Genomic DNA, 17,942 nt, shown 5'->3' with positions numbered 1-17,942 from the left:
GCCTGCTGCATCTTTCAGTGTTTGCTGCTGTAATGTATTCTTTCCACAGTTAAAAAAAAACCAACTCATATTCAGTTCCTAATTTATGCTGAGGTCTGTTTGGTCATCCTCTCAGTCTAAAGCCTGCAATTTCTTTTGCAGTATGTCAGAACTATCAACTGGAATCAATCAGGCAAAACATAAGCCTTGACATTGTCATGAAGGAAACAGGCGCAAGGTAATATAGAGTAATATCCTCTGAAGCCTTGATCTGGCTTTGAAAACACTGCTTTACTTCAGGATCAATATGGGCACAGCAAGATGGAGTCAGTGTTGCTGAATATTTTGTAGGTTAGAAATGCCTTATGTATTGCATTAGGGAGACATCTTTGTTTTGACTCGAGAGCCACAGGTAGATTATTGATGGGATACTTGCTACAACCAACATGTAAGCAAAAACACAGTTGTTCAGATGCTGTAAGAAAGAAACTCCCCACAGCTTGTTTACAACATGATCTTGCCCAAAACCTTCTCAGCAATGTTGTATAGCCCAGAGAGCATCTTCTGCAAGGGGTCAGCAACTCAAATTTGACCCATCAGCTCCAGCTAAGGCCATGCTTATTCCCAGTTCCACTTCCTTGCCCCGGTCTCCAGGCAGGCTTACAGCCCAGCAGGGCAGATCACAGTAAGTTTTTCCTTCTGTAGGAAGGGAACCCTTCCTTTGCCTGCTCTCTCCCTGCAATATCAGCTGTGGCTGTAATTGAATTAAGTATCCTATGCACTACAGGGAGTCTGATAAGGGTAGCTTAAGAATCAGACAATACTCCAGCCTTCAAATAATTCCAGCCCAGGGGGTTGCCTGGAATTTGTGTTGAAGCATCAGTCCTTGCCCACCCTCTCCAGCATTACTGTGGACCTCTGGCATCCCTTTAAGCTTTCCATGCCAAAAAGTCAGAGTAAAATTGGTTATTCCTCTTACAAAAGTTGTATCGTGTCTTTGATCAGCATTAGTGCCCTCCTCTTTACCTCTTCCAATACTCAAATACCCTTTTTGAGATGAAAGGGATCAGAACTGCATCCTCTGTTTTTACAGTAGAGAAGGGAAGAGGAAGGTTTCAGAAAAAGAGTGCAGCAAAGAAGTGACACAATACCCTTAAGCATTTAGAGTATTATGAGGTTCAATTTGCCTTCTAGTCCACCTCCCAAAGAGGGCCTGGGAGAAGAGAAAGGGACAACTTGGGACTTTGCACTGGCAGTTCAATTTGTCTGATTTTATAAAGATTATCAAAATTACCTGGGAAGAGAATTTGTGGTGAGCTGAAACATTTTTTTAAATATTTTCATTATTAAGGAATGCTGAAATGTTCTTGTCACATTTATTTTTGGTAGTGTCTTGTGGAGCCAATTCTGTGCAATGAAATTAGGAGTCTGAATGAGGTGCTGAAAGCATTAAATGGTATCAGCAAGTGCCACATCCACATGCCTTTTTTTTACTCAGTTTTGTGCAAGGAGATGCCTATCACAGTCATTTAGAGAGCTGATGTCACAGTCAAATCAAGAAATATGATGGAAGGGTGTGTAGGAAGGGGGCAGAAGTCTCATCCACTGAGGTTAGATGTTGCAAAGAATATATTTTCCCAGGCAAAACTGCTAAACTCTTTCTTAGAGGTCTTCCATAATCTTCAGCTGTGCCATGAGCAGGTCGTTTCTCCCATCACTATCATCCTTTTTAGGAGGACTATGTATGTTTATTATTTTTAAGTTCTCCATGGAGGGTTCATGTTTGAGAAGCACTCTGAAGGTGAAAGCATGAAGCACATCTTTATTCTGAACACAACCTAGCATTTCAGTAGCCAGTGGGATCAAGGTGGCCTCTTTCTGAAACAATACTACTCATTTTCAAATGCAATAAAGATCCATGCTTGACAACAGTGCAGGCTTTGTGCTGTGTGTCACTGAGAAGAGACCTATCAGTCTTAAAGGAAATAGTACAGTTAGTATTTTTAAGGATAGTGGCACACTACCTGCCATGCTACATTTAGTCAGGAGCATCATTTTAATATGCGAAAATAAATCCACAACTAATGGAAGGTAGACAGATAAATTCAGTTTTTTGCAGTGGCAAGGTAATTCCTGATGAAATAATAGCAAAATGTAATTATTTATTTGGTTTTGTACAAGGAGAAGTAAGGAAAATTCCTTGCTTTTTCATTCCCTATTAAATTGGTGATGTCTATGGGGAGGGATCTCAATAAAAGAGAAAGACTGTGAGGGAGAAGACATACTCTCAGGAGAGTGCAGGACAATATTGGAAGAGTCCAGGCACCTGCAGTTGATATCCCTGTGATTGTTTCCCTCAGCAATCTCCAAGAGAAGAGCTAAGAAAAGTTCTTGACATGGGAGCTCTGTGACTGGGAAGAGCACCAGTGATCTTGCAGTGTGTGGTGAGCAATGGCAGTGAACAGGTGTTTACAGGACTTGAATAAAATGTGCAAAGTTCATTAAAGTGCAAGGACTGTGAGCTCTTTTACAATTACAGGAACCTGTTACTCACTTTGATCTCATGGGTGCTCCCATTCTCAGTGTGCTTTACCCCCTTGCACATGCAGCAGCAGCAATTCCAGGAGCCAGTCCCTGAAAGAGTCAGCAGAGGCATTCAGATTAGAGGAAGGAATGACCAGAGGAGATTTCCTTTTCTGCATGGTGCTGGAGTGGCCAAACTTGGGGATTTTTTCCACTTTGTCGGTTTTAGTTTTACTGCAAAACTTTGGCATTTAAAATATCAGTGTGTGCTTCAGTAGTTAAAAATAAGTAAATTGTCCACTTGCCATGGTGCTGGAGAAGCAGGAGCATGTGGCACAGGCCCAGCACATTTCTGTATTTCTGGATAGCTGTGTTAGCACACATCTGGCTGGTGCCCTGGGAAGAATGGAGTAAGTGCTATTTGCCTCTGGGACCTCTCCTTCCAGAGAGGCTGTTTCCCCAAGAATTCCAGTTGAGTTACATGTGTTTGACACTCACTCTGCTCTTTGGAAAATACAGCACGTAGTAGATAGCAGAGAGAATATTTACTTTTGCAAAGCTTATATTCAGATAGGAAAGAGGAGTACAGTTGAGTGTCCAAATGCTGTTTCTTAAATGCTTTCTGACTGCTCTGGCATCAGGAGTATCTGATATCTCGTTACAACTTCAAACAAACCTTTGCATGTATCCAAATTAATCCAAATATTTGGTGGGGACTCTGTTACTTATTAGACTATGTGCTAAGTAACTGTGAGTGTCTTTCTTTATATTTCATTAATATTCTGGGATATTTCAGCTGTATCCCATTAAGCAGCATAGGCAAAATGCCTATGAAGATATTGATAAGAAAGGAGATTAAAAGCACTTTAGCTGTCTCTAATGAATTTATCATGATAAAGTGACACAGGTAAGTTATTTGGGGTTTTGCTATCCACTGATGGCTTGGCAAGAAATTTTGCAGAAAAGCTTCCTTTTATCTTTTACCTTCCTAAGGCACCCAACTCGGAACTTAAGGGATTTTGTCCCTGGAGGCTTTGACTCAGTCCATAAAAATAGAATCATGTATGGTGGGCCTGCCAACATAGCAAGTCCCAAAGTCTTAGAGGTAGAAACACTACACACAAAGAACATTTGTCACCTTTTGGGTACAGCTTCAGACAATGAGCAAACCTGTGTTCTCTCCCTGCTGTGAAGATCTTTTTTGACACATTCTTGGGACAGGAAGAGTCTAAGTGACTGGCTGTGTGTGAGCAGGATGGCTATTCTTGGACTGAATCAAAAGAGGGGAAGAAAGTTGTGAAGACAATACCTTAAAAGCCTCCCATCTGATTGGACTGTGGACATTTTCCAGAACCATATTTGCCTTGACAAGTTGCCCATGGGAAAGAACACAAAGTAAAACATTGTTTTTGCAAGAACAAAATACCCAGTACTTGTACAATGCTCCGTTTGTTAGGAAAATGTGCAGAGATTATTAATATAAATAGATGTAACACCAAGAATGTGCTCAGAGTGAATGAATTTTTAATGGCTCCTCCTCACCATAAAGATGGCTGCAGATATCAAGGTCAGGTTTTAAGGAAGTTGTACATTCATCACATGCTGTATGTTTCTCAAAGGCCCCTGTGAGTAAGCTGTGAGGAACAAGGATGTGCTCTTCTAAAAGTAGCATAGTGTCTTACAGGATAATCAATACTAATAAAAGTATAGCTATCTGTAAAAATAAAGCAATCACTATTTCCTGGCTCTCTATAACCAAGACAGGATAACTTCATTCACTTGTGTTATTTATCTTGCACAGAACAATTTTCACAGCATGCCTTTGACATTAATAGAAGCAATTTTAACTGTGCTTTCAAGCTTACTGCTGGCCTTTTTTGTGGTAACTCATTCCAAGCAGTTAAACTCTTCCCAGATGCGACCATGATAACTGTGATTCTGCTCAGAGGCCTAAAGAGGACTTGTTTGTTGCAATTTGTGCTCGGCGGCAAACCCTTTTTCTCTCTGTGTGTATATCCTGTAGAGGAATCCAGAGCTCCAGCTTTGCTTTGCTACAGCTCTGGGTAAGGTTAAAGCAGGGACAAGATCCCTCCTGTCAAGACAGCATTGCTTTTCCTGCTTTACCTGATGTCATTTGTGCTGCTGACATATCTTGTGCACTACTGATACTTGCACCTAAATCCTCAACAAAATTGATTGTCAGGGACTTAACAAAATGAGTTAACACACACAAGGAGCTGGTCTGAATAATCACAAGTCTTGTGCCTCTCCAGCTTTGCCACAGTGTAAATCAGACCAAACAGATACACTGAAATAACTACAATAAGTGTAGACCATTAAATATCTCAGAACTAGTAAAAGTCTTGGTGTTGAATTCCTTTTTCTGATTGGGAACTTTGCCATCTTCTTTTTTTCTTCTGTTCCTCCATATCCAGATTCCTCCCACCCTATTCAAGCAGAGCTATTTAAAAGCACCTTGGAGCTTTATTTTTAGCTGGCTGCACGTGTGACCTCAGAAGGAAGCTATCTGTGGGGGGATGTAGCAGTGCTACTGAGGACAGTGTGTGCTTTGTCCAGAAATGAAAAGGCTATCAGTGCTGAGACTAAACATGCCATGGCTTTGGAAAACTAAGACAGGGAGGAGGGAGAGTAAACTTTACAAACCCATTGCTTGACCACTTTTACAGTCTTTTAGATGCTTGGTTGTTTTGTTGTTGTTTTTTGGGTTTTTTTCTCAGCAGTTCTCTGTTTCCTTATCTCTCCTTATCAGCTGTTAGCTGCCTGCGGGCACTGTGTGCAATTAATTAGCTGACCTAAGCAAGGTCCTCGGGGGAAAAACAAATCCCACAGCAAATTTGCTGTGTGCCTGTGGGAGCAGCATCACAGCTCTGCTGGGAAAACAGGCATGTTGTTATCTATCCATGCTGTGGTGTTGTGGACACTCTGCAAGTGAAAAGCCTTCTGGACATTGGGGGTGTGATTCTGAAATGCTCCCCTGCAGCTTTTTGTGGCTGGGGGAGCATTATTACGTTGGGTAAGTGTTAACTAAATTTAGAACAGGAATGCAATCAGTACTATTAATTATCCTTTTTATCTAATTCTAAAAAGAAAAAGAAAGTGATTTTTATGGGAGGCCACTGATAAAGATTAAGGAGTGAATTTTCATCAGCTGATGCACTTCTTGCCTTTTGGGTTCAGACCTGCAAAGCAAACGGACATCACTAATAACTTTATCATCAGAGTTCTAATTGTATTTACTTTGTCTGTACAATACTTTGTTTAATAGCTCACAAACCAAAATATTTTCTTTCTCATAGATGCCCTTTACATCACTCCCAGACCTGAAGAGATTCCCAACTGGCTTTCCTGAAAGGACTTGTTCCTTCCCAGATCAACCCTACGTTTTCTGTCTTCTTCATAAAATGTGCATTGCCTAGATTTTCCTTGGAATACTCACCTTTACCAGCTTTTATTATCCCATAAGAGGAATAGACCAGCTGCACTCTCTAGATAACTTCTTTCTCAAGCATTTAAAAGGGATGAGCAGCTGATTTAAGCACATTAGGTGGATGCAGTGATCAGATGCTTCAATCCAGATTGTGCATGTTAGCAAGGGATTATGCTCTTTCTCTCATAAATCCATTTACATGTGTGTGAAGTAGGGCCTCTCAGACACACAAATCCATAGATCATGTCTCAGCTGAACAAATGAATTGCAAAGCTCTTCCTCCATTATTCAAGTGTGCCTGCCCTATCGGGGTCCACTCTTTGAAATGAACCTGTAGTTACATGAATAGGCATTATTAGAAAAATATTCCACTTGGCTTTGGTTTTCTCTTAAAATAATGCCATATCTCTCCGAAAAGATGAGCCAGCAGGATGATGGGAGATGTGTTTTATCACTGCCTGTGCCATTCCTCATGGCCCTGCTTTACTCAGCTTTACAAAGTCCCTACTTCAGGATCCCATGGAATTGAGGTGACTAATACAAATCTTTCCCCATTCTTAAATTAAAGCCTCATGAGTGTTGAAAATAGCTTAGCAGCATGATATGAACAAACTCTAAAGACTTTAAAACCAAAAAGCAAATAAACCCAAGCTTTTTGCATTTAGCTTGATGGTTTTTGAAACCTGATGTTTCAGCATCCAATTTATGACTTTTGTACTCCTCTCTGCCTGCTGTTAGGAAAGGAAAAATATAGCTTTGTCTGAAAGCACCTACAACCTACCTAACAGATACCAGAGATTTTCCAGCTAGTCAGCTGAGTAGGAGAAATACTTTAATGTTCACATATATCTACATATGCCCCTTCCCAGTGAGATATTCACTAGAACCAGTCCCTAGCCACAGTGAAGTCATATGGCAGTGTGGACCAATTTCAGTGAGCTGGAGGCTTACAAATGTTCTTCATAAATTTAAATTAAATCACATTTAGCTCTAAGAAATCTCATGATTCATTCCAGTGAGAATTAGGACAGAAGTTTAGGGCCAAAGTGACAGAGATCAACTGATTTACACCATCTGGGATGTGGTCTGCAGTATATATTTGTCTCCTATTACAGCATGAAAAGCAAAATACTCCTTCAGTGTTGTATTGACTAATCAAGCAAAAACAGAAAAAAAAAAACAAACCACCAGGATGCAGGATCTTGTTGATTTGTTCATTTAATCAAGAGCACATTAAATAGGTCATAGAATCATCTTGTCTTCCCCTGATGTAAAGCAAAAATTCTTCTGTTGCTTGTGCTGGAACCTCCAGAACATCTCCAAAGCAATAAGCAAAAACAAAGAAGCAACAAAGAAACAACCAAAAAGAATTACAGAGAGTAAATTAAATTTCACTGTAAATCTTTGTTTGACAAAATGCACATTGCTGCAAAGGATTAGAAGGTGATAGCATCAGTCTATTAGCTCAGAGATTAAAGTAAAAATGCTCTTCAAAATCCTATCACATTTATTTCTTTGGAACAAAAGTTGGTGATTTAGCATTATGGTCACTGAATCTTTTTGGCTTTTTATTTTATTTTCCTTTGGTCTTTAAGTTATAAAGTTTATAGTATCTGCTTGATATAGTTCATTTTAACATCAAGAATTTGCAATTTACATGAGGCAGGGAAGATAATTCTACAATGCACACACTTTTCTGATTAACTGTGTGTGACTTAAGTAGATGTAAGAAATGAGTTTTAAAGAGTGTTTTGAAAGACCTAAATTCAGCCAGGCTTTATGATGCAGAAATTATTTTATTTTCTTTAACCAGTCTCATTTCTGATAATCAGTGCAGTTCTTTGTTGTGCAAGGTTATTGCCTGTGGCAGGGGGAGGTCTTTGCCAAGGAAGGAGGCTGGAAGGAGGGGACACAAAAGAAGTCTGGAAGTGAGTTCTGGTGGAAAATTTATGCCAAAGAGCACTTTAATAATTGTTCAAGAAAAACTTTTGGGACCAGGGTCTGAAATTCATTTGATGAAAATGTAAAATACACCATTCTGAACACAAATGGCTAACCTCACAAACACAGTGTAGTTACATTGGCTTCACAGGTTTCCTTTGCATTTTTTTTCAGAGACAATTAGCAGAAATTACCTGTATAGGTCCATTTTTTTTTTTATCTTTTATTTTAACAAGTCTTTTTAATCGCCCATACCTTGAGCATCAGATATTTGAATAATGACATCCAGTCCTCCATCCTTTTGCAATGAGGTCAATCTCCTTTCTATCACTGGAATCATGTGAGGTTGGACGAGAGAACATTACTTTTTCTGAAGATTTTTTTTTTCCTTCATGTCTTATGCTCTGCCTGTCTGAACTAATTCAGCCAAAGAAGACTCTATTTTAAGAAAAGATCAATAAATCTCTTCATCACTGGAAATGTTAGAGGGTTATTCGGGGACATTTTAGCAGTACCTGCTAATTTCTGTTCTTTACAACATGTCCTCTGTAGGCTTTGAGATTAATTTGTTGCTGTGATATTTCTGTGACACTGGACACAGCCATATAGAAACAAGATGCATTTGTATTGTTCGTTCTTCATAGTGGTATAAAGTGCAACTCACCTGTGTCAGTGGCTTCATATTAATTGTAAAACATCAGATTTAGATGTCCCTATATAAATAAACAAATCTGTAGGAGTAGTTCTGTCCTCGTCCTGACACGTTTGCCTTAAAGCAGCAACATTTTTAGTAGCTTCATAATAAAGGAGTTTACTCACACCCATTCATGAGACAAATGGAAATGCTATAATAAAGAGACATATAAAATAATTAAAAATGAAAAATGGAAAAAAAGCTGGGGGAATTTTGCATGTTCAGTCCAGAGAAGTGTAGAAAGTATGAGTGTGATTGTAAAACTGGAGGAGACAGCTTCAGTTCCTACTAATAAATTCCTCCAGAATTACTTTCAACAGATATTTAAGTCGGGATTTACAAACCTCTCCTGGATATCAGGCATGTATTGAAGCAATGGGCCAGACTTAAATCTATCCTTTTACACAGTGAATAACAATATTGCCATTTTTCTATTCCCAGCTGCATGTACTGCCTCCACACAATAACTGAGGATGGCTATGATGTGACCATCTGGGGCTTCTTTCCTTTTTCCTTGCTTCCTGCTGTGTCATTTGTTAAGTTCTTGGTGATTCCAACCCTGGAGTCCTTTCTAGGACTTTCTCATGTCTTGTGTTGGGCACCTGACTCTGGGTTTTCAATTCCACACCGCTCATTGAATTTTTAGGCCTTTCAGTGCTTTCCTTGCTTGTGCCTAAGTGCCAACATAAATTTTTAGGACCAAATACTACATCTCTCTCTTAAGTACACGTTTTTTAAAGGAAACTTTTCTTTGCTTGCTCTCTTGACATGAAACGTGCTTCAGCAAAGGTGGGCTATATTCATTTATTTGACCCTGAAATAGCACCAGAAACAAAACCTAGGAAATGCTTTCCATTTATTTTCTCCATGTACCTCCGAAAGAATTGGTACTGAGCAGCCAGTGTCTCATGTTAAGTACAGATTGATTCTTGGAGACTAATTGCTGAGATTTATTGACAGTAGAGAATTTGGCTGGTTATTATAGATTCTATTCATTATACAGTTGATAATTCAATGAGTAGCTGATTCCAATTTTCACTGTTAGTTATGCCTTTAAGTCTGACTTTCTATAGCTCACTCAGAGATGTTTAAAAACAATTAACCTTAATTTTTTTTAAGTGAAATATGAGATTTCAGCTATTAAACTTCAATTCTGTTTTAACTGCTTCAGGGCATTAGACCCATGGATCCTGCATTCTGGCACCTTATTAACACGGGATATCAGGATCTTCAACAAAGAAACTCAAGGTCTGACTTTTAGTTCTATGCAGATGTGGCTTTTCTCATATCAGTAACCCCTTCTATGAATGAGGTTCCCTTCTTTTCATTAGTTTCTATATCAGACTGTAATTTCTTGTTGTTGTGAGGCATGGCATAGGCCAGTGTTTAATTAAAAATTGCTAATGTCCCGATGACCTGCACCTGCAGAGAGAGGAGGATTCATTTTAGCACATTGCCATGAAAAAAAATGATAGGTGGCTTTTCAGACAAAGCCCTTTTTCTAGGGCTCAGAAATTAGGCGTGCATTTCTACAAAGCAGAGTTTGAGAGAGATTTCAAAGCAGATCAAAGTTAAAGGGTTTCCTGATGGTTCAGCTTTGTAGCACTAAGCCTGCTGGGTGTTCTGCAAGGATCCATTGTACCCATCCACTCTGAAAGCACAGCCACAGCTTTGCATGCATTACAGCAGCCCTGTTTTCAGTCGGGTTTTACAAATTGCCTAATCCAGGTTAGGCCTTTTCTGGAAGCTCTTTTATCCTTCTAACATTTGCATAATGATCTCAATACTGTAATTCTTGTGTGACAGTGTGTTGAAGCTATTTCTGATTTACATTAATGATAGTAAAGAATAATGAAACACCAAATTGACTTCATCGTCTTTCACGACTGATAATATCATAAATTTCAATGTTTAAAAAAAGTGTGGGACCAAGTTCACTCCTGGTGTAATCACTATGACATCTCTAGAACTAGGTGAGCTGTGCATTGACTTTTTCCTGCTTAAGTAAATATTAACTCATGAGAGGGTAGATTCTATTAAAAACCTACAATTAAAAAATGTGAACTTGTCACGTTGGTACTGTGACAGAATAATAGTTTTTCCCCAAAAATTTTTGATTAAAACATAATAATCTCCCATGAAAATTCTCAGCTAATCATCTGGAATAAAACATAGATGAGGATTGCATGAATACTTTATGTGAATGGTAAGGAAATAAGTCTCTAGTTTTGAGGCATTATGTTAAAATTTGCAGGACTGCACAGCAGGCTGAGCTCCCATTTCTGTCCTCCTGCAAACCTTACAATGAGACAGCATATGGGTTGAAAGGTGATCCCAAACAGACACACAAAACCAGTTCTGAAATGATGAAAATGAGGGGTGGTCTGGCAGATATGTTCAATGAAAAAGAGACTTCCATGGTAATGTAGAAAAATATTAATTTCTGTTTCCAAGGAAAAATAGACTAAGGAACTGAATCACAGGACATGATGTATGTATGTAACAGGTTCATGTATGTAAAATGGGTGAGTGGTTTTTTTTTTAAAAAGACAAAAACATTTTAACAACTGTCTCTCAATGCAACCAATATTATCTGATGTCTTGTGATGAGCAGGTCATGTTAACATATGCATTTGTTCATGCTAGCTTCTTATCAATGATTAAATGTGTGAAAGAAAACAATCATGCAGATATTTTCTCCTAGGAGTGGTAGAAACCCTATATATAATTTGCTGACTGCCATCAGAAGTTATCCAGTCCTTTTTGTTTATTGCAGTTAAATGAGATGACTCCAGGTTAACAAAAAGACTTACATGGTATTTCAAATGTGTTTTCTTCATAAAGCATATTCTGTGACCTTTAAAAATGATAAAAATGTTGTCCTGGTGCATGTGTGATCCAGTATTCCAAAGTCCCAATTTGGAGCACATTATGAACTAATTAGAAGAGAGACTGTGAGAAGCCATAAAGTTATTAAAGTTGCAATGATGGGAGACAGTAGCTGACTCCTTAAATTAGCTGTGCAACAGGTTAAGGAATTTTCCTGCATGAGAATGGATGGACCACTTTACAGGCTTGAGTAAGCATCTCATCCCAGTCTGGCTCCACAGGGGTGCTTCATCCTGTGCTTGAGCATCACTCAAAAGAGCAGCTGAGACATGAAAGATGCTGTTCATCTCAGCAGACAGAGAAGCTGCAAGTCTGGATTTCTTCCTGAAGCAAACAAGGAAATGGCACCTACTGATGGATGCTTTTTCCCCTGAGGAGAATGCTGTAATTTCCCCAATGCTGTGCTGTAATTTTGGATGTTACAGCTGTACTTAGATGCCAAAACCTTCAGCCCAGAGACCATCGTTGTGCCTGTGAGAAAGGCCTCTCCTGTGCTGGCAAGGCTACTGCACTGTCCTGTGCTGTGAATAGTAAATAATCACCCTATTTTCTCTATTTTCAGGAGATTTGTCCTCACCAAGATGAGAGTCATTCCCAAAGGAGCTTTCACAGGACTTGTTGACCTAGAGAAAATGTACGTATTGTGTCAATATTTACTAGGAATCAACTATTTTACTCTAAGCAGCACTTTCTGATTGCAGCTCCTTTTACAGCCTATGAGCAAGTCCCTATCACTGAGCTTCATATACTTTTATCTTTCTATTTAAAGAAAAAATGGAATGCTTGTTTATTGACACCTTCCAGAACAATGTTGTCATAAATGTATTTTAATATCAGCAACAGGGCAGCCTTCAGTCAAAGGGCTGCTTGAGCACGGAGCGTCATTGCAGTTAATAAATACAGTGCCATAGCAGGGGAAGCTGATTATTTTTTGAGTTTTTGAATGAAACAATGGAAAAATTAGGGAGGAAAGAGCTCCTGTTAATAAGTCAGCTAATTCTCTTTTCAGTAATGAATAAATAGGATTGTTTTGTGCATGTTCAGAGGCAGCTGGCAGGATGTGTGAGAGAAGTTTCTTACAGGTGATAGATCCAAACATCTTTGTACACAAAGAGTATAAGCAGCTCATTTCTGTGAATTTTAGTGATCAGCCTGGAGATACAATTGTGAGCACCTTTCATGAACAGATGTATCTTAAATTCATTAGTATGCTATTGTGGAGGTATTGCAGCTCCACCACTAGAAGGGAAAACCCTTAGTAATATGTTCCCTACTTCTCTTTAACAATGGAAAATCTATAGCTGGTGCTAGCATCAGAAATTATAACCCTCACTGTCCAACCTGAACTATTCTGCTGCATGTATGATTTTTATGAAATATTTAATCTATGGGCAAATCACATTTTGCTTAGAAACAGAGCAGCACTTGCACCCTGACAGGAGAGGATCACAAACAGGCTGTTCACCCAAGAGCAGTCTGAGTGGCAGTGGGGAAATGTACTTAAAATGCAGTACCTTTTTCAGTACTGCCCATTTCTCTGCATCATTTCTACCCTTCTCTCGTACTCTGGCATGAATAAGGGATTTAGCAAGAAGGTGGTGAGGGTTTGTTTTAGCCCAGTCCTTATGGAAAATCATTGAGTACTTCGGACTGTGAAGTGGATTGCAAAGTGCATTTTGAACTGCTTCTGTTATCTTTAATTACTTAGAAACCATATGTCAGATGTGTATGAAGGCATTGAATGGGATGTTTCTAAGTGGTGATTTATTGTTAACCAAAAAAATTATATATGGAAATGGGCTCACTTTGAAAATTCATCCATCTACTAGTAGTACATGGAGGAGAAAGGGGGACAGTCAGTTTATAGCAAAACATCCTTGAAAATAAAAAAATAATAAATATGTAAATGAGACCAATCAACATCAACAAAACTGTGGTATTTGCAGATGATATATCAAACAGATAAAATTTGAAATAGCTCACAAATCCTAAACCTAACCCATAAAACATTCATCAGAAATATTCATGATAATGTAGGGACAAAAAAAGTGGGTAATCAAATAATAGATTTGCATATAAAAACACAGCCTTTGTGTGAAAGCCTCTTTACTCTTGCAAGATCATGCACAGAAAGTAAGTTTAAGCAAACTGTAGCCTATTTAAAGAAAACAGCTATTAATAATGTGATACCTCCATATGGTAAAATGTGGATGGCCTGATGGATACAAATGAGACACTTCAATGTAGTTTATGTATGTGCTCCCCTAGAACTGAGTAGTCTAAAAACAAAGAGTGACAAAAAGTGTTGCTGAAGAAAAACAGTATCTTCTGCAGTCCAGCATAGCTGTACTCGTGATTTTCATCACTAATGCATCATTCCTAAGTGTGTTTCTGAGAACAGGGTAGGTGTTAAAGCCCAGAATTTGGAGGGAAATGATGGTCTTTGGAATCATCCACAGGGGATGAGGCAGTTGATTACAAGTTGGAAATGTGATGGTCAGAGGCTGTCTTGGGCATAGCAGACTTTGGCCTGTTTAGGACACTGGTTCAGAGAGTCCTTTGGGAAAGAGTCCTTAATAAGATAGAAGTTCAGAAGGGCTGGACATTCTTCAAGAAGGAGATCTTAAAGGCACCGAAGCAGTGTCCTTAGATGCTAAAAGATGAGCTGTCTCAGAAGAAGACCAACCTGGCTAACATGGAGCTTTCACAGGAGCCCAGGGAAAAAAATAGAGTTTATGACCTTTGGAAAGGTCAGGCAACTCAGAAAGAATACAAAGATGTCATTAGGTCATGTAGAGAGAAAATTAGAGAGGTAAAAGCTCAGTTAGAATTCAATCACTGCTGTGAAAGGTAATAAAAGGGGTTTTATTCATATATTAGAGACAAAAGGGCCAAGGAAAATCTCATTCCTTTAGTGGACCCAGGGGGAAACATTGGCACCAAGGATGAGGAAAGCACTGAGTTACTTAAAGCTTTCTTTGCCTCAGCATTTAAGAGAAAGACTGGTTATCCTCAGAAAATCTCCTGAAAAGAGGTTGTAGCCAGGTGGGGCTTGGCCTCTTCCCCCCAGCAAATGGACAAGAAGAAATGGCCTCAAGCTGTGCCAGGGGAGGTCAAGGTTGGACCAGGGAGAATGTCAGAATTTCCAGAGCAGGTTTTATGGAATTGGAACAGGCTGCCCATGGAAGTGGTGGAGTCACCACCCCTGAAGGTGTCCAAGAAACAGCTGGACATCACAGGTTTACTTGACATGGTGGTGTTTGGTCAAAGGTTGGACTTGATGATTTTGGAGGTCTCAATGATCCTTGAGGGACCCTTTCAACCCAGAATATCCTGTGAAATATCTGTCTTTTCCAACCTTAATGATTCTAGGTTAAATGAGAGATGAGTCCTCTCTAAGAATCCTAGCTCTGTTTTCCCTTCAAAGTGAATAAAAGCTTATGAATTTTCTGGCTTTCAAAGAAAAATAATTCCTTGATACTTTCCTGCTTTTCCTATGCATTTTAGTATTTTCCCAAACATTTAAACTGCTGAGACCTTTAAATAGATGTATTTTGCCTGAAAATATCAAATACTTTTCAGTCAGAATATCCAGGCAAGGTCTCATTTGTTTTCTATTTGGACTGTCCAAGGACTTTCCAGAATGGACACTAATGACTGTGATTCATAATGGAAAATCTAGTTGACTTGGAAATGTTGGCATGGAGGTGTTGATCTGACCTCCATGGTGAAGCTCCAGTTTTAGTTACCAAGACCAAATATTTTGGGTTTCATCTGATTTGTTTTTCTCTTTCTTAGAGAGTGAGAGCCCATTTGAGCAATTTTCTAGTTTCTCATTATTTTCTCAATCATCTGAATTCCTTGAAATGACCATTCTGCAGACTGTCATATGGTGCAACAACTTTCCTGAAGTATCTTCTAGGGGAAGGATCTTTTCTTCTTAAATAAAATGTTAATAGTTATGAGATAAGCCTATGGGCTCTAATTATAAGAGACTTCTCTTGCTAAATATGCAATTTAAATTTTCCTACATAAAATTCTTTCAGAATCACACAGGTCTGAGGTTGCCATCTTGTTGCCACAGCTCTCCAACTTCTGCACAACTCTGGCTTCATGTTAATTTATCAAATAAGTGTTCAGGAAAGAAGATTGGTTGTTTTTGCTACATGTTTAGTCTACTCCTAGGTCTTAGTCAACTGGGACGTGGCAGTTCTTCTGGACTTCTGTTTAACCAACTTGTTTACACTCCCAGAACTAATTAACCCTCCAGTTACTAAATTAAAAAGCAGTCCCATGCAGGCACAAACCTGGCAAAATCAATCTGACATGCTCTGCAGCAGCTATGCCATCTTCAACCTGCACAGAAAGAGCTTAATTTGGAGTAGAGACAGTCAAAAGCAACACTAAGTCACTTTTTTTCTGATGCTGAGTTTCCTGCTGTTACTACAAGGAGGTAAAGTAGATTTGTGAATCTTGATCTAACAAGGCCTGATTTGGACATCATATTTATAGGAAAATTGGTCTGATTGCGTTACCCTGTGCAAGCAAAAGATGCTTCATGTCTGTACCCTGAGGCACAATCCCCTTTAAAATTCATCATCAGTTATTTGCTCTTTTTGAAGGGTTTAAGGTAAAACATAATGCTTTGGTTCATCATTTGCTTTCAAACCCAACCTGTGTGCAGCCTAAGGAAACTCAGCTGTGAGGATGAAGTACTTGAAGTAGAAAATGTCACAGAGGAAAAATACACCATTACTGGATCTGTTTTTATTTTGGAGGTATTTTATATTTTATAATTCTTTAAGAGATGCTGGAAAAACCACATTTTAAGAGCATGAACTGTGGTATGGATAATAGAATTTGATGAGCTAAATCCTTAATGAGCTCTGGAGATCATAGGAAGCTGAAGCTTTTAGGTTTAGGTTAGCTGACACTCCTGGAAACAACTTTTCTGTCCAAGGAAGATAGCAGCCATGTACTGCTTCCTCACAAATTTGTAGAGGAAATGTAGCCCTGAATCATGTATTTACTCAACTACTTAGTGCATTCAATATTTTCTGGTTTTCTTTTTGCCGAGACTGTGGATCCAGTGATAGTTCCTAAGGACAAATGCTGCTGCTCTGTGACCAGATACACAAGCACCAGCTTATTTCATAAACAACAACCAACCTGATAGATGATGCTAAAAATCTCTCCTGTTTGCCCCTGTAGGCTAAAAGTCAACTCACACTTTCCTTTGACTCAATTAGATCACACTGAGTTAACTTTTATGTGTTATCCAAACTCAGAGAAGTTGTTTGTGGACAACAAAGACCAGAAGACAGAACTTTGAATCAAGGGTTGTATCTCTCTCTCTGTGGCTGGGGAAGGACCAGAACTCTTGGCTTGATTTTAAGTCTCAGCTAGAAGCTTTGGCAGAATGAGAAGACTTCAGTTTCTTTAGCAAGCTGTGACAACCTGGCAAATTGATGAATTCACCATCCAGACCTTCTTCAGCAGTAGCCATCAGGCTGCCTGGGCTACCAAGTGGCTAACCCATCCCATGTGCTCCTAAAATCAGCTTCATTAAGCTCCTGCAGGTGACTCTGTGACACTTCTCAGCGTAGAGCCCAAAGACATGGGAGGGAAGGGGGGGAGGCAGGAATCACAGGATCACCTAAGGACGAGCAGTCTGTCTTCTGCTACCAAGAAAACTGTTCAGCATTTCACAGCTTCTCCAGTTTTTCTTGTATTGTGTGCTGCCTCATTTGATATGCAAAAGGCTGGGCTAAAATAAGTTCATTAAAGCTATTTTGAGAAAATGGCTATGATTCAGTGTAGCCAAAGCATTTAGAAATTGTACCTAGGCAGGAGTTGCTTTCTACCTTTCATTGCATCATTTGGATTACCTGCTATTTATTTTTTTGCAAGAGGAAAAATATGTATTTTTAGGATCTGCTGTGATATATAAGTTAAATAGTGCATGCTTATAAAAGTATTTATTTGCATCCCTAAGGTGAAAGTGGTACACAGACCATTCTGTGTACCAAAACACATACTGAATAAGGTAAAAGTCATCCTTTGGTAGCAAATACTCCAGGGTATATTCTCAAGGTGCAACTCTATGGATATTAAATTCTAATTTACATTATAGGAACTTCTGTGTAACTTTCTGCATCTTAAGGGCAGGCTGTGAAAATAAGTATGCTACTTAATGCATTTAAATTAGTCTGTGCATTTTCTCTCAGGGAACAGAGGACTACTGTTCAAAAACATTAAGGCAAGTAACCAACACAGGCAAAGAAATTCAAGATTCAGGCGGTTACCCCAAAGAATAAATGTTTGAATGGGGCCATTACTGCGTCGTGGGGTTTTCCCTGTAGCCCTGGACAAGTCAGCAGGCAGGGAGCAATCAGGGGAGGCTTCCTGGCTCCTGCAGCTGGATTTGCGAGTCCCAGATGCCCCCACCCCAGCTGACAGTCTGTGTTT

At 39.2% G+C, this 17,942-nt stretch overlaps 1 protein-coding gene across 1 annotated transcript in view; it reads left to right on the top strand.

Annotated features, from left to right (window-relative positions):
- FSHR (follicle stimulating hormone receptor) overlaps positions 1 to 17,942 on the top strand; it is an 80,221-nt gene that overhangs the window by 17,067 nt on the left and 45,212 nt on the right. The window contains exon 2 of the mRNA XM_058835436.1: positions 12,037 to 12,108. Within this exon, the coding sequence (XP_058691419.1) occupies positions 12,037 to 12,108 (72 nt within the window). The remainder of the gene's footprint in view (positions 1 to 12,036; positions 12,109 to 17,942) is intronic.

This window comes from Poecile atricapillus, chromosome 3 (assembly GCF_030490865.1).
Source record: "Poecile atricapillus isolate bPoeAtr1 chromosome 3, bPoeAtr1.hap1, whole genome shotgun sequence".
NCBI classification, from domain to species: domain Eukaryota; kingdom Metazoa; phylum Chordata; class Aves; order Passeriformes; family Paridae; genus Poecile; species Poecile atricapillus.
Note: the sequence above shows the minus strand (reverse complement) of the source record. Positions and strands in the feature narration are given on the sequence as shown.